General features: G+C 34.7%; 4 protein-coding genes and 1 long non-coding RNA gene across 6 annotated transcripts; all 5 read right to left on the bottom strand.

The window, feature by feature from the left end:
- Positions 1 to 5,433: 5,433 nt before the first annotated feature.
- On the bottom strand, positions 5,434 to 7,557 carry LOC145071111 (uncharacterized). The gene is made up of 3 exons (XR_013690243.1): positions 7,295 to 7,557; positions 6,229 to 6,299; positions 5,434 to 5,666 (listed from the first exon to the last, which is right to left on the bottom strand). It is a non-coding gene; the product is annotated as an uncharacterized LOC145071111 (long non-coding RNA).
- A 476-nt stretch (positions 7,558 to 8,033) lies between these two features.
- Positions 8,034 to 16,167, bottom strand: LOC145098923 (disease resistance protein ADR2-like). Of its 2 annotated transcripts, none has more exons than XM_079036520.1 (8): positions 15,982 to 16,167; positions 13,751 to 15,892; positions 11,953 to 13,081; positions 11,540 to 11,863; positions 10,561 to 11,463; positions 9,853 to 10,474; positions 8,916 to 8,986; positions 8,034 to 8,355 (listed from the first exon to the last, which is right to left on the bottom strand). In XM_079036520.1, exons 2-8 carry the CDS (start codon positions 14,335 to 14,337, stop codon positions 8,308 to 8,310), a joined length of 3,684 nt encoding a protein of 1,227 aa, XP_078892646.1. In that variant the 5' UTR covers positions 14,338 to 15,892; positions 15,982 to 16,167; the 3' UTR covers positions 8,034 to 8,307. The 2 variants fall into 2 exon arrangements, with proteins under 2 accessions (XP_078892646.1, XP_078892642.1); XM_079036516.1 differs by having other exon boundaries at positions 13,751 to 14,476.
- Positions 16,168 to 18,968: 2,801 nt separating this feature from the next.
- On the bottom strand, positions 18,969 to 21,049 carry LOC145098959 (uncharacterized). Its single transcript, XM_079036549.1, has 3 exons — positions 20,684 to 21,049; positions 19,846 to 19,916; positions 18,969 to 19,225 (listed from the first exon to the last, which is right to left on the bottom strand). Exons 1-3 carry the CDS (start codon positions 20,982 to 20,984, stop codon positions 19,208 to 19,210), a joined length of 390 nt encoding a protein of 129 aa, XP_078892675.1. The 5' UTR covers positions 20,985 to 21,049; the 3' UTR covers positions 18,969 to 19,207.
- On the bottom strand, positions 21,045 to 22,866 carry LOC145061838 (disease resistance-like protein CSA1). Its single transcript, XM_079009416.1, has 4 exons — positions 22,765 to 22,866; positions 22,358 to 22,675; positions 21,382 to 22,278; positions 21,045 to 21,296 (listed from the first exon to the last, which is right to left on the bottom strand). Exons 1-4 carry the CDS (start codon positions 22,864 to 22,866, stop codon positions 21,045 to 21,047), a joined length of 1,569 nt encoding a protein of 522 aa, XP_078865542.1.
- Positions 22,867 to 22,923: 57 nt separating this feature from the next.
- LOC145061833 (disease resistance protein RUN1-like) lies at positions 22,924 to 25,217 on the bottom strand. Its single transcript, XM_079009409.1, has 2 exons — positions 24,643 to 25,217; positions 22,924 to 23,893 (listed from the first exon to the last, which is right to left on the bottom strand). The coding sequence occupies exons 1-2, from the start codon at positions 25,215 to 25,217 to the stop codon at positions 22,924 to 22,926; spliced, it is 1,545 nt and encodes a 514-aa protein (XP_078865535.1).
- Positions 25,218 to 25,594: the final 377 nt, after the last annotated feature.

Below are 25,594 nucleotides of genomic sequence, written 5' to 3'. Positions count from 1 at the left end.
TAGCCTTAAGAGAAGATTATCCAATTAGGGTTTAGGTTGTAACCCTTAAGGAGTCTACAAGTATAAATAGACCCTAGGGGTGAGGGAATTCGACACACCATCTAAAGTAGAGACACTCTGGCCGAATTCCTCCCCTCTCCTCTCTCCTAAATCATCTTGCTTGCTATTGGTGTTTGTAAGCCATTAGAGGAGTGACATTTGTGACTCTAGAAGCTCCAAGACAACAAGATCAACAAGGAACTCAAAGGTATGATTCTAGATCTGTTTCGATGTTGTTATTTAACCTAATTAGCTATTAGAAGTCTTGGATTCAAAGCATGTTTAATTAGAAAGCCTAGATCCGAGCAATAGGGTTTTGCATGCGCACATAGGAAAGTTCTTATGGCTAAAACCCATCACAAAGGAGTTTTAGTTTCGCTTGTGCTCGGCACATCATACTTTGTAGGATCATTTAGTGGTTCAGGTATGTATCTACCTTTTACCCTCCATGAGGTTTTCTGAGAAAGACCCTTCGTCTCGTCTGCGTTCTCTATTGGGGCCGAGCAAAAAAATTCATCACATCCACCAACATTATCTTCTTGTACTATAGCATTTAACTCTGTAGTTTGTTGTGGAGTGATTCTCGGCACTGTGTAGACTTGGTTTGGAGTGGTTTGAACCTTTTGGTACACAACAACTTTAGCTTTGAGAACCTTGGACTTGTCAGTAGAGGAACGAGCAAACTCAACAGAGTTTCAGAAATTAGGTTCTTATGGGACTTGGGTTCGTTTTTGGCTAATTCAGAACAGTCTACCAAATCTTCTACAAAAATTTCACTCATGTCATCATCCTCATTAAGTTAAGATGTATTTTCAACATCAATTTTGTTTTCTGAACTTAAATTGGCATTCAAGGAGTCAAATTTTTGTATAGTTTCAGCTCTCAATTTCAATCTATCATTTTCATCTAACAGATTTTTGAGCATGTCCTTGTGGTCCTTGGACTTTATGTAGGATTCAATTTTCTCCAGACCTATTTTGTATGCTGGGGACACTTCGTCAGAAGATACAACACTTTCACAGTTGTAGGCTTCAACATCAATTTCATCCTCCTTTAATTCAAGGAAAGGCAAAATCATACGATGTATCTTTTTCCCTATTTCACAGTCAAGATGCAACTGAGTGATGTTAAAATAGAGTCTCTTAGCAATTAAACAAAAAACATTTCTCTATTTAAGAAGTTTAAGATTGTCTCTCTGCAAATAAATAGAATCATCTTTAGATCTAATTAACTCCTTCTCCTTCTGCTCGATCCACATTCTTCGTTCCTCACTCTTTGAAGAAATCCTGCTGATTTGATCAGTTAAGTTAGAGTTTGTGACACGGGTTTGGGTGAGACTGCTACTTATGCTAGAGAATTTTAACTTTAAATTATTTAAATCCTTTTCATAATTATTAGTAGGTATTTTTAAAGAAGCAAGAATATTTTGTACCTTTTTGATCAACTCATCACATTCGTTGATCTGAGCATTAACAGGATTGACAGCAAAACATCTGTCCTCTCGCTCTCTTTCTTCTTCAACTCCCCCATTAGCTGTGTATCCTCTCATTTGGGACACACCCTCAGTCACCACAAAACATCTTCCCGTTGCCTGTTCTGCTTTTGCCAACATAGCTTTTCCGTGAGTAGGCTTCCTTACTTTGTCATCCTCAGAATATGTGGACCAGACCTCCACACTACCGAATTCATCACTGTTATTTGTACCCTGCACAATCAAAGCATTCCTGGTAGAGTTATTAACAACAAACTTTCTTTTCTTTATTTCCTCTAATCTTCTTAGGAGGCTCGCTTCTTCATCTTCTTCATTTGACTTTTCTTCTTTCTTTCTCAGCATACAATCTTTAGCAAAATGATTTTTGCCTCCACAGTAATGACAGTCAAATCCTGAGTCTCCTCCAACTTTAGCTTCCTTCTTTGACTCTTCTGACTTTGACCTCATCTTCGGTTCCTCCTTGATCCTTTCGGCGCTATAACTTCCCTGCCAATTTCGGTTCTTGTTGGATGGGAATTTCTTCTTAATGAATTTTCTGGGATTTGAAACCATCATGGCGTATTCTTTGCTGGTTAGATCAAAATCAACAAGATCTAATTCCTCTTCTTCTTCAACCAAACTCTTTCCTGTGGAGACAAGAGCTAAAGAACCCAGACCCGAGACCACATTCGGTTCCTTTGATAAAGCATTCTCATGGGATTTTAAAAATACCCACCAATTTAGCTAGAGAGTAAGACTTGAACTGTTCATGAGCCTTTACTGTTGACACAACAGCCATTCATTCGGATCTGAGGCCGTTTATGAAAGTGACCTTTTGTTCAATTACCTTTCTTTCTATTCCATGCTCTATCGTCTTACTCAAAAGATGATTGAAGCGATCGAAAGTTTGAACAAGTTTTTCTTCAGGCTTCTGCTTAAAGTCCCCAAACTCAGATAACAAGAGAGTTTGGATAGACTGTTCCAGATCTTCATCTGTGGAATATAATTCCTTCAATCTATCCCAGATCTCCTTAGCTGTAGCACAAGAACTAACTAAACGAAACGTATCCGATTGTAGAGCAAACCTTATCATCCATAGAGCTTTGATGTTGCACTGAAACTTCTCTTTTTCATCCTGAGGAATGTCTTTAACGTCATTAATAAGCTGATTGTATTCTTTTTGTGTTTTAACAATCTTTGGCATGCTTGAGTGAGCGAATAGGCCTGAAGTGATTACTTCCCAGATTAGATATCCATTGTCTTCCGATGCAATCACGTCGTCTTCAAATTGAGACGTCCAAACTTCATAGTCTTGCGTATACAAGATTGGTATTCTTGTTGTAGAACCTATGTTGTTGGAAATATTGATCAGATTGGTTTGTGAATCGTCCATGGACATTGTAAATACTTTTGATCGATAACCTGTAAAAGATCAGACTTGTAATATTTCGTTAGGGTTGGATTAACAATTAATGAGATACGTCAATAAAGAGTGACGACTCAATAAATATCAATCAATGCGGAATTAAAACCTTATGAACTTCTTCGACAAAAGAGGTGTGTATGAATTACACAGTCTCCTGCTCTGATACCAATTGATGAGTTCAAAAACTCTTAGATCGATTAGATCTTTCACAAGTACGATAAAAGTAATCAAACAGTTTAAGATCAATATGAGAAAGAACACAAAATAAAATCAAACTTATGCTTATGATTCAAAACTAAGTCACGCCTCAGCAGAGCTCGATGAAGAACTCCCGCTGTAGACGCGAGTTAGGGTTTACAGTAAATATGAAATAAAAACAATGAAAGCGATAATCTCTAACTCTGCATGCATGCAACTTATATACTAAACCCTAATACAAAATTATCCACGGTTGGACAGACCCAATACCGGCATTCAAACTAGGCTATGGACCGAGCCCATGACGCAACCCAATAGACTCAACAATGTGAATGATAATTATGGAAAATTAAATGACTTCAATGGTAATCAAGATGTTGGTAAGGAGATAAACAGGTTTTTTTAGCTCAAATGAGGTGGAATCAGGCACGAGGTTATGTGATGTTCAAGTTGTTAAGGACAACGAGGACATGGGGAAATGTGTATAATCCATTTAGATAATGTACATACAGAGGTTTGAATTCCGGGTTCTAATTTTTCTTTGTATCTTTACGCATAAACACATACATATTGTGGAGGATGGAGATTTATGAATGGTATTTCAGTTATAACTTCACAGTGGATAATCAATCGATATTTCTGCAGCAAGTGAAAAACCATACTCTTTTTGGGTGCATATTTTACATGATTTTTTATAATCTGAAATCAGGTAATTCATATTGATTTTATTGGGTTGTATTTTTTTTTGGTGATTTGAATCGAAATGGGGTCCCTCAACAAAGAGATTTTGTGTTGAGGTGGAGTTTGTAAGAACGCACGCCAAGTGTTCGATAAAAATTCTCAAAGAGGTCCAATGGTGTTCTTGGGGTTCAAGAACATGAATTTGATTACCAATGAATAACATATGTAGCAAAGAATAATTTTTTGGGCAATCTAGCTTTTGACTCAAACAGGTGGCGAGGATAGCAGTTGAATGAATTGTAGGTAAGGAGAATGATTTTTTGAGGAGAGATAAAAGAAAATGGAGGGAAAACAATTATTGATTTCGTTAAAGTCAAGGGTAACCGGTTTACCCCTTTGAAAACTTGAAAGGGACCTTTTAAACCTGACAAATTCCACATTATTCCCCTAGGATGCAAAAAATAAAAAGAACTTCAGTGACCTTTTAAACCAATTCGAAAAAATCTGTTACCTAACAGTGTCATTAACCCATTTTTGTAGTTTAGACTTCTTTGTTTCAATATTGATAGTGTTGAAAGAGTGAAAAAGTTATTGGAGCTGTCATTTGGAGTTGTTTGATGGATGTAGTTTATTGGAGCTGCTTCAAGTTTTGGGTGCAATTTCTATTGTACTTTTAGGTTGCTGTTTAAGTAAGTGGTGCTGTGGATATTTCTTGAGCATTACTAGCTTTTGATGTGGATATTATTAGTTTAAATTGGTGACTCGATCCAATTCAGAGTTTTCAAATAGTGTATCCTTTCATTGCTTCATGTTGCTTTTTGGCCAAGTTCAAGTGGTTTATTGTCTCCAATGATATAATTTTGGCTAATTGCTTTTTGGCCATGTTGCATCTTCTCTCATCATTTGGGTGTTGCTTTTTAGTTTTTGTTTTTGGTGCCATATAATTTTGGCTAATTACTCCTTGTATCTCCAATCTGGATACCGAAAGCAAGGTTACTAATGCATGTGTGAATGATAATTATGGAAAATTAAATGACTTCAATGGTAATCAAGATGTGGGTAAGGAGATGAACAGTTTTTTTTAGCTCAAATGAAGTGGAATCAGGCATGGGGTTATGTGATGTTCAAGTTGTTAATGACACTGAGGACATGGGAAAAAAACACGAAGTGAGAGTGGTGCATAAAGACCACAGATAAGTTGCTGTAGATGATTTATTTTCAGCCTCAAATGACCAGATTGTGGAATCTAACTTTGTTGCAAAAACACTACTGATAACCTGATACGATATCAAGATGAGATGGAAAATGAAAATAAATGAGAATATGATATTCTTTTGACAACCACAAATAGTACCAATAAAAGATATAGAGGACAGTAAAGATAAGATATATAAATTAATATGTGATACTATTCTGTTTGGTGACATGTAGAAAAAGAGGCGACCTAAAAGTGTTGCTTCTAAAAAAAATGATACGAGAATACTCATCTTTCATATGGACATTGTTGATAAGCCAATGCTTGAGAGCAAGATTTCAGTTCAAATTATTATAAGGAAATAGCACATAATTCGAGAAGTGTTTAATTTTGATAACTATTCTTAAATGAATCATGGGGATATAACATACAATTTCAAATGTGTTTAATTTAGCAGTAGAGGCTGGTATATATTATCTTAATTCTTCTGGAAAAGTAACATATATAGCTCATTGACTTGCACACGATTGACCTTGAACATTCCCACATTTGCCGAATGCATCTATTTTCTATTCATGCCAGCCATGTAGCCTCTCTAGCTTTCTCAACCCTTTTCATGTGAATGAAGGATGAGACCTTGACGATTCCCCCTCACCCTACATAAGAAGGAAAAGTAAGAAAATTGTAAAAGTTTCTGTTACATTCTCTTGATTCAACAATATTAATGACTCCTAGTGACACATCTCTTCCAAATTCTTGAAGCAATTTAAGCATTCTCAACATGTTGCTTGCTTCTATCCTAAGAACGAATCTATCATTAAGATTCCCTAAAATCAAGCAATATGCTTGATCAATTTCATATTGTTTTCCAAAGTGTAATAGTTTGTTATTAACATAGAATCTACCCAAAAACATCTACTGAAGATTATTAATCTATGAATTGGTCTCAATTGCATATTACACTGTGACAAGGAGTGGTGAGAATTCAATCCTAGATTTTGACCCATAGTGTTTAGACATGGTATGAACAGATATTTGTAGTATTCAATGATTCCAAATTTTAATGTTGCCACTTTGATGCATTCAATGAAAGGTTATAATTACTTATCTTATTTTGTTACACCCTAAACCAATTGAGAACTTTGATTCCTAATATTCGGTTGTGTATGCCTTTTGTTCACGCGAAGAGAGACAATGTTTGGGTGTCAAAAAGTATACCTTATGTGCACGACCACTTATGTCAGGCTTCCTTTGCGATAAAGCTCTGAACCAACGTTCTTCCTTTGGTTCTGAAAACAAATAAAAAGTTATGTGTTAAGCATTATTCACAAATAATCCATTCAGACAAAGTAGTCGTATTGGGCCCAGGTATATTTATGTGATCCAACTTCACAAATAATCCATTCACACAGAATGCTATTAACATACAAAAGAAAAATAAAACTCTCTTAATTGCAGCTAAACAAGGGTGATAAGGACTGGACTTGATCCCAACTAATTTGATGGGCTTCTTGGACCTCCTGCTGTAGACTACACGAATCAATGCAATTTATAAATTTAAAGTACAACTTTTATCTTTAATATTTTTATAAAACAACATCTTATCTTATGGGTCAATAAAATCAATAGTATATATGATCCAGTTGTTTAAAAGATTTAAGTTATGACATATGTATTAAAATAAATGGGTCATTATCCATCTGTTTAAAGAAAGTGGTGAAGGAATTAATTCTCTTGAAAATGAACTTAACACAAGAATCAATTCACTTGATTATTACAGAATGGAAACTTCAGCTGTGTGCAGAAAAGAAACAGAGCATGAGCGAAACAGGGGAGGAAAGAAATCTGGGAAAATTACTTGTTTTCCATTTTTTATTACTGAAAAAAACTTAATTAAAAACGTCACATAACCATACCCTATTTATACTAAACTAATTGGAATCCTAAACTAACTCAAAACTTTAAATTAGGAAAGTTTTCCCAAAATACCCCTGGGACCAGAACTGTCCCCGTTTCTGAATCAATGTTTGGGTCTATTCATTTTATAAATTAAAATTACAACTTTTAGCTTTTATATTTTTATAAAACAACAAAATCTGATCTTATGGGTCAATAAAATCAATAATATATATGATCCATTTGTTTAAAAGATTAAAGTTATGATCCATCTGTTAAAAAAAATGGGTCATTGTCCATCTATTTAAAGAAAGTGGGTGATGGGTGAGATAGGTCATTATACATAAGACATGACAATAAAAGTATATTTAACAAAAATCACATCTACCTTGAATGTCGGGGCCGTCTGGAACGAATTTACGATGATAGGGATATAATACAATGCCATGTGTAAAGAATCTGTCATTGTTTAGGATGTATTGTCCTGTTGTTGTTTGAAAATGAGAGAGATCTTTTATCTCCAATGTACTTACCAAAAACAAGGTTACTATGACCAATTAAATGATTTCAATAGTAATCAAGATGTTGGTAAGGAGGTGAACGGATTTTTTAGCTCAAATGAGGAGAAATCAGGCAAGGGGTTATGTAATGTTGAAGTTGTTAATGACACTGAGGACATGGAAAAAAAAAAAACAGTAAATGAGAGTGGTGCAAAAAGACCACGGATAAGTTGATGTAGATGATTTATTTTCAGCATCAAATGACCTGATTGTGGAGTCTAACTTTATTGCAAAAACACTACTGATAACTCGATAGGATATCAAGATGAGATGGAAATGAAAATAAATGAGAATATGATATTCGGAAAATGAAAATAAATGAGAAGATATATAAATTAATATGTGATACTATTATGTCTCGTGATGTGAAGAAAAAGGGGTGACCTAAAAGTGTTGCTTTTAAAATGAAAAATGATAAGAGAATTCTCATCTATCAAAATCGGAGTCTTAATATATTACGGTGTAGCATGCTAATTTTACATAGTCCCCAAACAAATTATAAAATCCAATCAAGGATTTGAGGTTTTGATTCCATAGACACGATGGACATTGTTGACAAGGCAATGATTGAGACAAAAGTTTCAGTTCCAATTATGATAAGGAAATAGCACACAATTCGAGAAGTGTTTAATTTTGATAACTATGCTTAAAAGAATCATGGGGAAATAACATATAATTCCAAATGTGTTTAATTTTTCAGTAGAGGCTGGTATATATTATCTTAATTCTTCTGGGAAACTAGGATATAGCTCATTGACTTGCACACAATTGACCATGAAGATTCCCCCATTTGCCGAATGCATCTATTTTCTATTCATGCCAGCCATGTAGCCTCTCTTTCTCAATCCTTTTCATGTGAAGGATGAGACCTTGAAGATTCCCCCTCACCCTACAGATAAAGGAAAAGTAAGAAAATTGTAAAAGTTTATGTTACATTTTTCTTGATTCAACAGAATTAATGATTCCTAGTGACACATCTCTTCCAAACTCTTGAAGCAATTTAAGCATTCTCAACATGTTGCTTGCTTCTATCCTAAGAATGAATCTATCATTAAGATTCCCTAAAATCAAGCAATATGCTTGATCAATTTCATATTGTTTTCCATAGTGTAATAGTTTGTTATTAACATAGAATCTACCCAAAAACATCTACCGAAGATGATTAATCTATGAATTGGTCCTAATTCCATATTACACTGTGACAGGGAGTGGTGAGAATTCAATCCTAGATTTTGACCCTTAGTGTTTAGACATGGTATGAATAGATATTTGTAGTATTCAATGATTCCAAATTTTAATATTTCCACTTTAATGCATTCAATGAAAGGTTATAACTCCTCTTATTTTGTTACACCCTAAATCAATTGAGAACTTTGATTCCTAATATTCGGTTGTGTATGCCTATTGTTCACACGAAGAGAGAAAAGGTTTGGGTGTCAAAAAGTATACCTTATGTGCACGACCACTTATGTCAGGCTTCCTTTGCGATAAAGCTCTGAACCAACATCCTTCCTCTTGAACTGAAATCAGATAAAAAGTGATACGTTAATCATTATTCACAAAAAAAACACTTGGACAAAGTAGTTATATGTATTGGGTCCAGGTATATTTATGTGATCCAGCATATCAGAAAAGCCTTGATCAATTGAGTGTGCTGATAAGCCCCACACACAGTAAAGAGAATAAGCAGGAAATTCACAACCGGAAACAAGTAACTGATAATTAATGATTTATTAGGGTTTTCCCATTCTTTCAAGAGGAAGGGCCTCTCAAACAGTTTTTGCAACTAGAATTTTCTTAGCTGACAATCTTCTAGAAAATGAAAAGTTTAAATACTCCTCAGGGTGGGGTAAAATGGATGCCACCACACCATATCAATTCACTTGATTATGACAGAATGGAAACTTCAGCTGTGTGCAAAAAAGAAACAGAGCATGAGCGAAACAGGGGAGGAAGAAATCTGGGAAAATTACTTGTTCTCCTAATTTTATTTCTGAAAAGACTGAAAAAAACATAATTAAAAAGGTCACAAAACCATACCCTATTTATACTAAACTAATTGGAATCCTAAACTAACTCAAAACTTTAAATTAGGAAAGTTTTCACAAAGTACCCCTGGGACCAAAACTGTCCCCGTTTCTGAATCAATGATTAAAAGTACAACCTTTATTTTTCACATTTTATAAAAACAAAATCTTGTCTTATAGGTCAATAAATATCAATAATATATATATGATCCTGTGGTTTAAAAGATTTAAGTTATGATCCATCTGTTAAAAAAAATGGGTCATTGTCCATGTAATTAAAGAAAGTGGGTGATGGGTGAGGTAGGTCATTATACATAAGACATGACAATAAAAATATATTTAACAAAAATCACATCTACCTTGAATGTCGGGGCCGTCTGGAACGAATTTACGATGATAGGGATATAATACAATGCCATGTGTAAAGAATCTGTCATTGTTTAGGATGTATTGTCCTGTTGTTGTTTGAAAATGAGAGAGATCTCCACCAATTATGTGATTCCATGACTTGTAATAACCCAACACATCTTCTTCATCCTTCTTCTCTCCATCATCCTCATACACAAGACTCACACCACATTCCTTTAAAATTCCATTATACGGCCGTGTAACAGTAATAGTAACATGGTCACCAGGCTCCATCTCATTCATCCGAAACATCCAATAACTTAACACCACCCAACACTCTCGCCCTACACCAAATGGCATCCTGTAATGTTGGTATATCCACATACTGTTCTTTGTTATATTACTAACTGTGATCATCGGGGTAATGGGGAAATGATCAAGTAGAATTGAAGGCCTCTCATACCAAACTCTCCTTGTCTGCAGAAAGCAGAAGTTGATTCCTTTAAGGAGGTTGTTTGGAGATGATGATGGGATTGTAAATGATATCGATGGCCCTGCGCTTCTATGAATAAACCAACTCGGCATCTCCTGTGCGTCATATGTTGTGCTGAATATTCCAAATTCATATAACATCTGCCAAATACAAACATCTTAGTTAAATGATTATATTATAGTATTTTATTTAGTCAAATAAAGAAAGACAGTTAAATGGACAAAACCTGCATTCGAGATTCCCTAGGATTATTTCCCCCGTTCCTTTTGTTATGGAGTAAATTAATCCAGCCCAAGCTACGTAATACCTTTTCGTCAACACTCACCATTGCCTGGATTTTCATCACACCTTGAATTTCATACGACCCAGGGGTGTAACCTCTTGCAAAAGAAAATAACTCGAGGGGAGCCATTTTGGGATCAAATACAACTTTTTCTAAAGATTCGGAACGAGAATAGAACCATATTTTTTTTAGTGTGTGTGGAGGATGTTCGACTGACTTCAATTTATTACAGTATAGCATACTAAGTATCTCAACCCTATGAAGGGTTCTCACACAATTGGGCATGGAATGGATAGGATTTCCATCTAAATATAATTCCTTTAACAAGGACAGACTACTGAAATCCATAGGAAAGGATTCAGTGGACAAATTATTATTTGCAAGCGAAAGCCTTACTAGAGATCTCAACAAAGAACTTGAAAAAAACTTCAAATGGCTTGGCATAGCACCCACAAAGGTGGAGGAAGAGGTTCTTGTGCTTATGCTAATGTTTTTGTTAGCATTGCACATGTCCAGTGAATCCATATCTAAATTTGTATCCTCAGTTTGAGATTCACCCAGATTACAACCATCTAGCAACATTGTTTTAACCTTCTTTAGCATGCCTATGATTCTTGGAAGGTTTTTAAGCTGCTTGCAGTAGCTTAGATCGATGAGGGCAAGTTCAACACACTGCTCAATTGATTCACTAACCTCAAGCAAACCAGTGCAATTTCTGACTATTAACCTCTCCAGAGCTGGAAATTGGTCAAAGTCACCAAGACTACAAAGTTGTTTACAGAAACTTAAATTAAGAACCTTCAATGATCCAAGCAACCTTTTTTTTTTAAAGCATAATCCATCCAACTATAAAAAATGGAAGAAGTTAGAATTGTAGTGAAATTCAACTAAGCATAAAAAATAATAAATGAAGATAAGTTACCTTTTGCCTCTTCTCAAGTCGTTGTGGATTACTATAACAACCGATAAATGATTCAATATTGCTATATGACATGTCAAGAGCAACAAGATTCTCCATAGGTAGTTCTGAAGGTATATACTTCAAATGAAACCCATGCATACACAAACCTATTAGTTCCGGTGGAAAGTTCTCATAAGATCCATTCATGTGAACATAATTGAGTTGTAGTAGCATCAAATTATCCATCTTACTTAATGCATCTGTTTTTAGCTTATATGATGCACCCAACATCTCTTTCTCAAGCATGCGCATGTCAAGGGCAAGGCCAACAAGATTTCCCTTACCCTAAGAAGAAACATAATGTAAATAAAAAGTTAAGACCATACACAATATTTTTAACATGCATACTTTTAAAACCACATATGACCTCTTACCTTTTTTTGTTTTAATACTCTGAATGACTCCTCATGACACCATAATAGACTTCGCTTCCATGGCTTGTCAAGTGATTCCTGACGTACTTCAAATCTTCCCATCTCTTGTACCAACTGATGCATCTTCAATTCGTTTTTCCCTCCAATTGTAAGAAGGAATCGGTCGAGGAGATTCGGGATTCCAGATCTTATGTTTATATTGCATGCCTGTAATATTGTTTCAGCAACATCTCTATCTATTTCAACAAAAAAACAAGCAATATACTTAAACAAGTCCTTATCATTTTTGGATTGCAAAGTGTTAAAGCTCATTCTCAAGACATTATTCACATGAGAATCTGTTTCTTTCTTTAGCCCTTCTATGCACCCTTCCCAATAAGTTACATCTCGATCATATAGAGATTTTCCCAATACTACAAGAGCCAATGGATGTCCTTGACAATACTTCACAAGCTTATAAAACACCCCTTCATAACCTGTCTTGGGATATTTGCATTTGAATGCATGGAGACACAAAAGTTTCCATGATTCGGTCTCATGTAAGCCTTGAAGCAAGAGCTCTGTATGCTTTGGTTTAATGTCTGTTTTGAATAATGCACACCTCTCTATCAAACGTCTTTCCTTTGTGGTTATAATTATTTTGCTTCCGGGATGAAAACCATTGCTCCCAAGTAATGCATCCAACTGATCAAGAGTGTTGATATCATCAAGAACAAGAAACACCCTTTTACGAGCTACAATATTCTCTATCTTTGAGGTGTATACCGAAGCATCATGAACTTTAATTGAACTTGTTTTTGAAATGTCATTGCAGAGTTGTTCTTGTAAATCAAGCAACCCATTAAACTTTTCATCACAAGCCCTACTAATATCTTCAATACAACTGTTTTTGTGGAATTCATGAGAATATAGCCCATAGACATGTTTGGCTAAAGATGTCTTCCCGATCCCACCCATACCCGAAATAGTGAGTATGTCTGCCGTATGTGAGGATCCATCTTTCAACCATGAAGTTATGAACGTAATCTCATAGTCCATCCCAATAAGTTGTTGTCGAACACTCCTTGAGGGTACATGTAACCTACGGTGGATGTCCTTCACAATTTCTTCAATAAATTCCGTCTCTAGCCTGAAATCAGATTTTATATGAGCCACAGAACTAACATACTGGATTTGGAGATTTAATTTGTCCAAAGAACCAAAATCAAAATTATATCATAGCTATTAATTTTAATCAAGTCCTTCACATTAAAATGATATTGTGTTTACACTTCTATGTTCTAACCATACAAGTTCCAATGTGCAAGGTCATAAATATTTATGTATAATAAGATAAAAGATGCCAATGTAATACCAGATTTCACTAATGGACAACCTAACTTAACTACATTTACACAAGACCATCATAACTATCATTGTGGTGTGTTTGAAAAAAAAGTGTCGGTTATAGGTAATTACTAATTGAAGGTAAGAGAAGTTATTTATCATACAAGACACTATGATTTGAAGGTGGTATGGTATAATTAATAGTAGATGCATAGAAAACCCTTTAAATCTTGTTTTTTAATAGAAAGCATACAAAATAATTGAAATAGTTTGTCTAAATGAAGTAACTTATAATGAAGCACAAAATGCATAATAAATGTGTGAAATTTATATCCTAATACATCAAATATATGTATACTAAATGATGTTAAAGAAACTTATTGACATGCATTGGGAGAACATGATACTATCATACATGTTTTAATCAAACAAAATTGAAGGATTATGGAAATATGGGTAAGAAAGTGGTTACCTTCCATTTACATCCTTTCCTTTTAAATTAGCAACTTCAATAAGCGCTTTATTCCATCGGTCCATCTTTTGAGCCCATTGACTTCTTTTATTTGCATTTGTCTCTTCCTCCATTGTCTTTTTATGCTTAGCCATTGCATCTCCAAAGCTACTTTGTTGCTTCCTAACATGTGTGGGCTCCACATGATAAAATATGGGGATAACAATATGGTTGGATGTCATACGCTGCTCAAGGATCAACACCAATTCATCCAGACACCATGTTGAAGAAGCATAATTCTTGGACAAGATGATAATAGAAGCCCGAGATGCCTTAATCGCACTCTCCAATTCCGGTTTCAGATCTTCCCCGGTTTCAATCTCTTCATCATCCAAGAAGGTATTGATATTGGCATAAATGAGGGCCTTATGAAGGTGATCAGTGAAACTATGACGAGTGTCAACACCTCTAAAACTTAAAAATACATCATATCTATGATTATGAGCTGATGAGTTATGACCATGAGTTGATGAAGTAGGAACATGGGCTGATGAACTATAATCATCAGTTGATGAAGAACCTTCTGGAAGATCAGATAGAACCACCATAACAAATTACAGGTTGATGATCCTTCACGCTTCTCAGTAAGCTCTCAAACTCCTCCACAGATGTTATTAGTTATGAAAGTTGGTTTCACCGGCTTTCTTCACTTGTTCTTTAATGTCTCAGGACCCATAGAAAATGCCTCTGCATAATAGCAAATTATTGATTAATATGCAACTTAAATTTCATCTGCTAACAGCAAAGTATTGATGTAAAATAATATTATATTGCCATGTGAGTTATTTAAATTGAAATTTTTTATCTCTTGGTCTCTCGTTTATGAAAAAGACGTAAATGCCCTCCTGATCCTCATAACTGAAATGCCCTTGAAAGTATATCTAGCTTGACAAATGCAGCCTAAAAGTTAGATCATGCAGCCCTCTGTGTAACTATATCATTTTGTTGGTTCTTTTAGTAGGTAAAACAAAGCCACTTTACCAAAAATAGAAAACAGATATACAGTCAAGACAAAGTGTCTAACAGAGACTCCTTTGTTTCATGAGAAGAGTGGCAATGGAGATAATCATGGTAAGTTTCCTCTCTCATGTAACTCATTTACATTATGGTTGAAAATTCCCTCGTAATGTTTCTTTTCCAGTGAAGTTTAGCATCAACTATAAGGTTTTCATTTATACAATTTTTGGAACTTCATTTCTTTTTTCCATAGAGGACTGTTATGGAGGCTGTTTCAGCTATCCTAGGAGGCGAACTACATGAAGGGTTAGTTGTTTGAGGGCAAAAAGGTCAGAGACTACAACAGAACCCTACAACAAACAGGTATTTCCTGGGATTCTGAACTCAAGACTTTGGGATTTACATTTCCTCCAAGCTATTCCATCTCCATTTCAAGATAAGAATGAAGAAATGATTGCCAGGTCAGCGGCTGTGGGATTTTCAAATTCTTCTCAGGGTTCTCCTCAAACAACTAGCTCAGACAACCATGTTGAGAAGAATCAAGATACTATACCCTTACAAATGGAGTCGCCAAAAGATGAAATGGCTGATTCCAAAGCTCTGATGCCATCCCTGGAAGTGAAAACTGAAGCATTATCACTTGACCACTAATTAACCAAGAAATTTGAAGTTTCAAAACGTAGAATTAGAAGACTGTTTTCTGTATGAGAAGTAGAACTTATGGAAGTGAAAACTGAAGCATAAACCTAATCCAACTTATTTTCAAACAGAGAGATCATTGCTTATTTGGTTCAGGATCTGATTCAAGTAGAATAACACCCGGATGTCTTACAATCTGGGTTTGACAGAACCCCAAGTTTTGTACAAAGGAAACATCAGCAGGCAATCTAGAATTATGACAATCGAATATTGAAGCTTGTTGGTTTTGAGTGTTTAGCTTACGATTAAGGAACAGATACCATCATTCAAAAAAGAATCAAATGTAAAAATGGTGTTTATCAATTCAAAATATAAAGTGATTAAGGAGGCAATTTTCAAGAATCCGAGAATTTCCCAGTCTGCGTGCTCAAAGTTTTGTTCGTCATTCTGGACTTCAAGTAAGAACGTGCTGGACTGTAACTGATGTATAAACTAAAAAAAATATATCTGAAATAAACAAAATTTTAATCACCTGTTTATGAAAATTCAAATGATCTGTGATTGATACGTGAAATTCTTACACAAGCAAAACTAACCTGTAAGGATGAGCAGAGTTTATAAAAACCTGAAGCGGCGATAAGCAGAGGAAAAATGAACAGAGACAACGACCAAGAAAATTGAGCAGTAAGTCAGCAGGAGTCCACTATGAAAGGAAGGGAGAGGGCGAGAGACAATAATAAACAACGAAAATGTTGGGGTTTTCTTACGCGTTGGGATCGGAGGCTTTCAGGGTTCTTTCCAAAAAAGAAAAAAGAAACAAGGTTTTGCTTTTTTTGAATTTCCTTATTTATTTATTTATTTATTTTCTGGAATGGAAGACTAAATTACAAATTGGCCCTTGATGTTTAGTGAAAATTTCACTTTTAAGTCAAGTTTAAAAAACGACACACAACCATCCATCCTTATGGTCTTAATTTCTTTCATTGGTTGTCACTTTTGCCAAATCTGTTAAACTTTTCATTTAAGTTCAACTATAAAGAGACTTTTTTAACCTTCTTTTGTCATGTCTCAGTTGTTCCTCTGTTATATGTGAACCCCTATATGTAAACCCCCAACCCCATCCCACCTACCACCAGTGGTGGATGTAGTTACTTGGTAGGGATAGCAAGTACTACTCCTCAATATCTCCTCAAAAGTTTAAAAAAAAATGGATTTTATATATTTGATCTAATGTGCACCTAATGCAAATCCAACTAAACATCTCACTATCGGCTAAATAAAAAATCCAAGTAAATAGCCCATTATGTGAATCAATTAGCCAATTAAGGCCATTACGTGTGAATCAATTACTAAAAAGGCATATGACATTCTTCAATAGCATAAGGGAAAAAATGAGTTCTCCTGCCCCTCCTTCACTACAAGTCCACACCATAAATAACAAAAGCTTGGCATTTTCTCCTGCTTGCTCATTCCTCTCAAAAGCTAGGCTTTTTTTCCCACTAGCAAAATAAAGTATTACCTTTATCTTTAACACTTTAGTTAATTTACTTATTCAAATTGAAATCCTAAAATTAATCAATTAATTCTTCATTTGTTATTTATTTATGTTATTGGTGAAATTAGGTTTAAATATTCAACTATGAATTTTAAAACTTTAATATTTTTTTTGGAAATTGAATGTTGGTACTTCGTAGTAGTGATGAAAGTGGGTGATGATTTAACGAGCGACGCGTATGTTTGTTAAGATTGAAAAATGATGAATTGTTTTAAAAAATAATTACACAAAGATGTTAACTTTAAAATGTAATATATATATATATATATATATATATATATATATATATATATATATATATATATATATATAATCAGGAATTTTTTTTGGTGCTACCCCTACTAAAACTTCTTGGGTCCGCATCAGCCTACTACCGCCACCAGCACCCACTACCATACTCCTTTATATTTTGCTATTTTTTAGAGAATAAGATTGCTAGAAAATACAAAAGGATAATCCAAAACAGTCTTATTCTCTTATGCAAAATCACAAAATAGAAACTAGATGTAAAATTTGAAAACTTAAGCTCGTTTTAAATGTCCATTCAACATTTACTAAATCATAAAATATATGAAAACTCAAAAGAAAATTGAAACCCATAAATCGATTATGGTATGAAAATCATCTTCATATTCATTTTGGTTCATTAAATCTTATAAGAAGTTGAGGAAAAAACAAATTAATATGAAATCGAACTTAAACACCACAACCCGTACTTGCAAAAAAATCCAAATCTATATTTTAGAATGTGCATCCATGGCTATAATTTTTCTTAAATCCATCTTCAAGGGTTGTGGTTTTGGAAGTCATCAAAACAAACATGGTTTTGATTGGTATGTTGACAAAAACATTATGTAATATCAAATCTTTGTAGCCCATATCCACATAGCTAATTAGATGTTAAAACACCGATGTAAGACCTTGTTTTCTTATATTTATAGTAATAGAAAAGAAGGGTGTAGATGTTCTTTGATGTCTATTTCATAAAAAAAAATTCCAAAAAAAAAATTATTTGAACATATTGTAACTTGTTAATGTTATGTACAGGTTTTAGGAATGAGAGGTTCAAATGTTTTCTATGTTGAGACTTGAGAGTATTGCAAGAGTGAAAAAGTTATTGGAGCTGTCATTTGGAGTTGTTTGACACATGTAGTTTATTGGAGCTGCTTCAAGTTTTTGGTGCAAGTTCTATTGTAGTTTTAGGTTGCTTTTTCAGGTGCTCTTAATATTTCTTGGGGATTACTAGTGGTGTGGATATTATTACTTTAAAGTGGTGGTGCACTGAATGCTATTCAGAGTTTTCAAATAGGGTCGCTTTCATTGTTTTTCATTCTCCAGTTGCTTTAAGTGGTTTATTGTCTCCAGTAACTAGCTTTGGCTAATTGCTGCTGCGTTTTGTACATCTCCTCCTTGTTCAACTGTTGCATTGCATCTACTCTCATCATTTAATTAGTGTTGCTTCATTAGTTTTGGTTTTTGTGTTGTATTCAAATTAGGTTGGCTATTACTGTTTTCTATTTCAATCGTCTCTGTACCCTTCCAGTTTTAATTTTATTTCTTCGCCATTCTAAATATATAAATATTAAAAAAAAACTATTATTCGTTTTTGAAATTTATCCCAACCAAATCTAGCTGTTTTAGGTCAAATGATGGTAGCTGATGGCTGCTGTACATGACAGAGGTTAGGGGCGTTAGGTTTATTCTAGGGATACAATCTGTGTTAGTTTCCATGGCTAATTAATTCAATGGGAAAGAGGAAGTTTCATGTTTCATCAGGAGGTTTAACCTCAATGCGATGCTTCAGGGGAATTTGAAAGGTGTTATTAGTAGTATGAGTGAGCTGCCTTCAATCCGACAAGTACAACAGGGGAATCTTGAAGGAGTGGAGACTGTAGCTGATTTATAGAATCCTATAAAGGATTTGAGATTTTGAGCCCATACACGTTGGACACTGTTGATAAGCCAATGATTGAGACCAAAAATTCAGTTCAAATTATGATCAGGAAACAGCACACAATTTGAGAAGTGTTTAATTTGAACAACTATGCTTAAAAGAGTCGTTGGGAAATACCATACAATTTGAAATGTGTATACTTTTTTGCAATACAGGCTAGTTAGTATACACTTCTGGAAAAGTAGGATATAACTCCGAGTTACACAATTGAGTTGCAATTGCATTATGTTACCCATTTGCGGAATGCATTCATCTTCTATTCATGCCACATAGCCTTTTTTTCTCAATCCTTTTCATGTGAAGGATGACACCTTTAAGATTCCCCCTTACCCTACATGGAAAGGAAAAGTAAGAAAATTTTAAAAGTTATGTAAGTTTACAGGATATAATACAAAATGCTACGAAAACAGATAGTTACTTGGAAGTGTAAATATTATGTTGCATTTTCTTGATAGAACAGAATTAATGACTCCTAGTGATAAATCTCTTTCCAAACTCTTGAAGAAATTTATGCATTCTCAACATATTGCTTGGTCCTATCCTGGGTAGACATCTTTCAATAAGACTCCTTAAAATCAAGGAATATGCTTAACCAATTTCATATTCTTTTCCAAATTAATTGCAATAGTTTGTTATTAACATAGAATTTGCTCGAGAACAACATCTACTGAACATGATGAATCTATGAATTGGACTCAACTGCATATCAAGTACAGGAGTGGTGAGAATTTGATCCAAGATTTTGACCCCTTGTCTCTAGACATGGTATGAACAGAAAATGATTCAAAATTTTAATGTTGGCATTTTCAAGTGTTCATTGCAAGGTCATAATTTTAATGGTATGAACAGAAAATGATTCAAAACCAATGGAGTACTTTGATTCCTAATATTTGGTTGTGTAAGCCTTTGTTCAAGTGATGAGAGAAAGGGTTTGGGTGTCAAAAAGTATACCTCATGTGCCCCACCAATTATGCCAGGCTTCCTTGGGGATAAAGCTCTGAACCAACAATCTTCCTTTTTTGCTGAAAACAGATAAAAAGTGATATGTTAATCATTGTTCACAAACAACCTACTTGGACAAAGTAGTCGTTTTGGGTCCAGATATATTTATGTGATCCAACATATCGAAAGACTTAATCAATTGACTGTATTGATAAGCTCCCACACAGAGTAAAGAGAATAAGCAGGAAATTCACAACCAGAAACAAGTAACCGATAATGAATGATATATATAATAGGGGTTTCCCATTCTTTCAAGAGGAAGGGCCTCTCCAATAGTTTTTGCTACTACAATTTTCTTAGCTAACAATCTTCTAGAAAATGAAAAGCTGAAATACTCCTCAAGGTAGGGTAAAATAATGGATGCCAGCACTCCATACCAAACCAAACATAAAGATAGTGCTTCACCCATAAGGGAATTCTATTAAGACAAAACAGAAAAATAAAACTCTCTTAAGAGTGTAAGGACTGAACTTGATCCCAACTATTTTGATGGGCTTTCCTGGACCTCCTGCTGTAGACTAGACAAATCAATGCTTGGGTCTATTCATTTTATAAATTAAAAGTACAAATTTTATTTTATATATTTTATAAAATCAAAATATTATCTTATAGGTCAATTAAATCAATAATAAATGAGTGGATCTGGGTCATATTATCTATTTGTTCAAAAGATTTAATAAATAAATGGGTCATTATCCATCTATTTAAAGGAAGTGGGTGATGCATCAGGTAGGTCATTATACATAAAACATGAGAATAAAATATATTTAACAAAAATCACATCTACCTTGATAGCAGGAGCCGTCTGGAACGAATTCACGATGATAGGGAGACAAGTGAATGCCATGTGAAAAAAACCGCCGGTTGTCTAGGATGTATTGTCCTGTAGTTGTTTGAAAAGGAGAGAGATCTCCACCAATTATATGATTCCATGACTTGTAATAACCCAACACATCTTCTTCTTCCTTCTTCTCTCCATCATCCTCATACACAAGACTCACCCCACACTCCTTTACAACTCGATAAGTCGGCAGTGTAACAGTAATAGTAATGTGGTCACCACCTTCCATCTCATTCATCCCAAACATCCAATGACTTAACAACACGCAACAGTCTCTAGATAAAATACCCCTGTCAAAGCAACGTTCCTATATCCACATGCGGTTCTTTGTTATATTACTAATTGTCATCATTGGCGTAAAAGGGAAACAATTCCACCACTCAACAGGAGGTTTTAATGTGTGCAGAGAGCAGAAGTTGAGTCCTTTAAGGAGGTTGTTCGGAGATGATGATGGGATGGTAAAAGATATTGATGGCCCCACACTTCTATGCCTAAACCAACTCGGCATCTCCTCCGCCTCATACATTGTGCTGAATATTCCAAATTCATAAAACATCATCTGCCAAATACAACCACCTTAATTAATCAACATAAGAAGTATATTATACATATTCACATAGAGACAAACAATTAACTAAAATAACCTGGGTTTCAGATTCCCAAGAATTAGCTACCAAGTGCCTTTCGTTAAGGAAGTCTAAATTACTCCAGCCCAAGCTACGTAATACCTTCTCCTCCACACCTACCATTGGTTGGATTTTCACAATGCCTTCAATTTCATATGACAAACCTGAATAAACCATCGAACTTCTTAACAAATCTAGTGGGGACATGTTTGGATCAAAAACGACTTTCCGTAAAACACGCTCATCAACAGGAAAGAGCAACTTGCTTAGTGTACGTGGAGGATGCTCAATTGACTTCAATTTTTTACAGTGTTTCATACTAAGCATCTCAAGCCTAGGAAGGGTTCTCACACAACTGGGCATGGAATCTATAGGATTGCCATCTAAATATAATTCCTTTAACACTGATAGGCAACTCATGTCCATGGCAAAGGATTTAGTGGACAAATTACTATTTGCAAGTGACAAACTTACTAAAGACCTCGGTAAATAATTTGCAAACAACTTCAAATCACTTGGTATAGCACCCACAAAGGCAGAGGAAGAGGTTCTTGTATTTATGTGAATGTTGTCAGCCTTGCACAATTCCAGTGAATCGCTACCCCTATTCTCGATTCGAGATCCACAAGGACTACAACCATCTAGCAACATTGTTTTAACATTCTTCAACATGCCTATGTTTCTTGGAAGTTTTTCAAGCTTCATGCAATAGCTTAGATCGATGAAGAAAAGTTCAATGCATTGCTCAATTGATTCACAAACCTCGAGCAAATCAATGCAGTTTCTAGCTACTAACCTCTCAAGTGCAGGAAGTTGGTCAAAATCACCAAGACTACGAAGTTTTTTACAAAAACTTAAATTTAGAATCTTCAATGACCCAAGTAACCTTTTATCTTTTAAGCACGATCCATCCAACTACAGAAATGGAAATAAGTTAGAAGAGTAGAGAATTCATCAACTCAAGATGGATGAATAAGAAATGAAGATAAGTTACCTTTTTCCCCTTCTCAAACTGATTATTATGACAACCGATAAATGATTCAATATTGCTATATGACATGTCAAGAGCAACAAGATTTTGCATAGGTAAGTCTAAAGGAATAGACTTTAAATGAAACCCATGCATACACAAGCCTCTTAATTCCTCTGGAAAGTTTGCATAAGACCCATTCATGTGCACATAATTGAGTTGTAGTAGCATCAAATTATCCATGTTACTCAATGCATTTGTTTTCAGCTCATATGATACACCAAACTTTTCTTTCTCAAGCATGCGCATGTCAAGGGCAAGACCTAGAAGATTTCCCTTTCCCTAATAAGAAACATAATACAAATAAATAAATCAGTCAATAAAAAATATTTTGGACATACACACTACTAAAAGCATACATGGCCTCTTACCTTTTTTTGTTTCAGCACTCTGAATGACTCTTCATGACACCATAATAGACTTCTCTTCCATGGTTTATCAAGTGATTCTTGACGTACTTCAAACCTTCCCATCTCTTGAACCAACTGATGCATCTTCAACTCGTTTTTCCCTCCAATAGAAAGAAGGAATCAGTCGAGAAGATTTGGGATTCCAGATCCTATGTTTATATTACACGCCTTTAATATTGTTTCAGTAAGATCTCTATCTATTCCGACAAAAAAACAAGCAATATACTTAAACAAATCCTTATCATTTTTGGACGGAAAAGAGTTAAAGCTCATTCTCAAGACATTATTCACATGAGAATCTGTTTCTTTCTTTAGCCCTTCTATGCACCCTTCCCAATAAGTTACATCTCGATCATATAAAGATTTTCCCAATACTACAAGAGCCAATGGATGTCCTTCACAATACTTCACAAGCTTATATAACACACCTTCATAACCTGTCTTGGGATAGTTGGATTTGAATGCATGGAGACACAAAAGTTCCCATGATTCGGTCTCATTTAAGCCTTGAAGCAAGAGCTCTGTATGCTTTCGTTTAATGTCTGTTTTGAATAGTGCACACCTCTCTATCAAACGTCTTTCCTTTGTGGTTATAATTATTTTGCTTCCAGGATGAGAACCTTTGCTCCCAAGTAATGCATCCAACTGATCAAGAGTGTTGATATCATCAAGAACAAGAAACATCCTTTTACGAGCTACAACATTCTCTATCTTTGAGGTGTATATTGAAGCATCATGAACTTTAATTGAACTTGTTCTTGAAATGTCGCCGCACAGTTGTTCTTGTAAATCAAGCAACCCATTAAACTTTCCATCACATACCCTACTAATATCTTCAATACAACTGCTTTTGTGGAATTCATGTGAATATAGCACATAGACATGTTTGGCTAAAGATGTCTTCCCGATTCCACCCATACCCGAAATAGTGAGTATGTCTGCTGTGTATGAGGATGCATCTTTCAACCATGAAGTGATGAAGTTAATATAATATTCCATCCCAATAAGCTGCGATCGAACGCTCCTTAAGGATACATGTAATCTATGGTGGATGTCCTTCACAATTTCTTCAATAAACTCTGTCTCTAGCCTGAAATCAGATTTTATGAGAACCACACAACTAACAAACCAGTTTTGGAGATTTAATTTGCCCAAAGATCCAAAATCAAAATTATATCATAGCTATTAATTTTAATCAAGTCCTTCACATTAAAACGATATTTTGTTTACAAGTCTAACTATACAAGCTAGTATCCTATGTGTAAGGTCATACTATAATAACATAAAAGATGCCAATGTAATACCAGATTTTAGTAATGGGCAACCTAACTTCACTACGTTTACACAAGACCATAACTATCATTGTGGTGTGTTTGAAAAAAAAAAGTGTCAGTTATAGGTAATCTTTTACTAACTGAAGGTAAGATAAGTTATTTATCATAAAGGACACTATGATTTGAAGGTGGCATGGTATAATTAACAGTAGATGCATAGCAAACCCTTCAAATCTTGCTTTATTAATGTACAACATAAAAAATAATTGAAATAGTTTGTCTAAATGAATTAACTTATGATGAAACACAAAATTCATACAGAACAAATGTATGGAATTTACTAGAATAATGAATCCATTTATATGAACTGATTTATTAGATCACATAATTGAAAGCCTAGATAAAATTACGTGAATCTTATTTATATCCTAATAGATCAAAATATGTCTATTTAACGATGTTAAACAAACTTATTGAAATGCATTGGGAGAAAATGATACTAACATTGATGTGTTAATCAAACAAAATTGAAGGATTATGTAAATGTGCATAAGAAAGTGGTTACCTTCCTCTGACATCATTTCCTTTTAAATTAGCAACTTCTATAAGTGCTTTATTCCATCGGTCCATCTTTTGAGCTAATTGACTTCTTTTATCTGCATTTGTCTCCGCCTCCATCATCTGTCTATGCTTAGCCATTGCATCTCCAAAGCTACTTAGTTGCTTCCTAACATGTGTGGGCTCCACATGATAGAATATTGGGATAACAATATGGTTGGATGTCATACGCTGCTCAAGGATCAGCACCAATTCATCGAGACACCATGTTGAAGAAGCATAATTCTTGGACAAGACGATAACAGAAGCCCTGGATGCTTTGATCGCACTCTCTAATTCCGGTTTAAGATCTTCCCCAGTTTCAATCTCTTCATCATCCAAGAAGGTATTGATATTGGCATCAATGAGGGCCTCATGAAGGTGATCAGTGAAACTATGACGAGTGTCAACACCTCTAAAACTTAAAAATACGTCATATCTATGACCATTAGTTGATGAACTACGGCCACAAGTTGGTGAACTATGGCCATGAGTTGATGAAGAAGATGAAGATCCTTCTGGAAGTTCAGATAGAACAACCATTATGAGTAATGAGTTGATGACTCTTCACCCTTCCCACAATTTTGTTTATTTATTTAAAGTTTCTCCTTATATACCGGGTGTATCTTAGTAAGTTTGAAACTCCTCCACACGTTATCGGCTATGAAAGTTTGTTTCACCGGCTTCCCTACCTTATGTACCAATGTAGGGATCTAGTACATAATGCCTCTACATAAATACGGAACTATTAATATCTACTATATGCAACTTAAATCTCATCAAACAAATTGAAACTCAATGATAATAGTATCCTTGAATTCTTCGAAAATAAACTTTAAAGTGATTAGATTACAACACATATGAACTGTAAATGTGTAAATATGCCCCTTTTTTTTCCCAAACATCAAGTTTCAAGTAGA

The sequence above is a fragment of the Lactuca serriola genome, chromosome 1 (genome assembly GCF_051521515.1).
Source record: "Lactuca serriola cultivar US96UC23 chromosome 1, Lser_US96UC23_V15, whole genome shotgun sequence".
NCBI lineage: Eukaryota > Viridiplantae > Streptophyta > Magnoliopsida > Asterales > Asteraceae > Lactuca > Lactuca serriola.
The sequence above is the reverse complement of the archived record's forward strand: the minus strand, read 5'-3'. Positions and strand labels throughout refer to the sequence as shown.

What these genes read in the sequence shown, in the direction of transcription:
- LOC145098923 (XM_079036520.1), bottom strand. Translation starts at nt 14,337, where the DNA reads ATGGTGGTTCTATCTGATCTTCCAGAAGGTTCTTCATCAACTGATGAT. An exon ending in GGAAAGGATGTAAATGGAAG is followed by an intron (nt 13,082 to 13,750) that starts GTAACCACTTTC and finishes ATCTGATTTCAG; the next exon opens with GCTAGAGACGGAATTTATTG. An exon ending in AGACGGCCCCGACATTCAAG is followed by an intron (nt 8,987 to 9,852) that starts GTAGATGTGATT and finishes ATCTGATTTCAG; the next exon opens with TTCAAGAGGAAGGATGTTGG.
- LOC145098959 (XM_079036549.1), bottom strand. Translation starts at nt 20,984, where the DNA reads ATGTTTGGGATGAATGAGATGGAAGGTGGTGACCACATTACTATTACT. An exon ending in AGACGGCTCCTGCTATCAAG is followed by an intron (nt 19,917 to 20,683) that starts GTAGATGTGATT and finishes ATCTGTTTTCAG; the next exon opens with CAAAAAAGGAAGATTGTTGG.
- LOC145061838 (XM_079009416.1), bottom strand. Translation starts at nt 22,866, where the DNA reads ATGGGAAGGTTTGAAGTACGTCAAGAATCACTTGATAAACCATGGAAG. An exon ending in GAGTGCTGAAACAAAAAAAG is followed by an intron (nt 22,676 to 22,764) that starts GTAAGAGGCCAT and finishes GTTTCTTATTAG; the next exon opens with GGAAAGGGAAATCTTCTAGG. An exon ending in CTTGGGAATCTGAAACCCAG is followed by an intron (nt 21,297 to 21,381) that starts GTTATTTTAGTT and finishes TGTATTTGGCAG; the next exon opens with ATGATGTTTTATGAATTTGG.
- LOC145061833 (XM_079009409.1), bottom strand. Translation starts at nt 25,217, where the DNA reads ATGGTTGTTCTATCTGAACTTCCAGAAGGATCTTCATCTTCTTCATCA. An exon ending in GGAAATGATGTCAGAGGAAG is followed by an intron (nt 23,894 to 24,642) that starts GTAACCACTTTC and finishes ATCTGATTTCAG; the next exon opens with GCTAGAGACAGAGTTTATTG.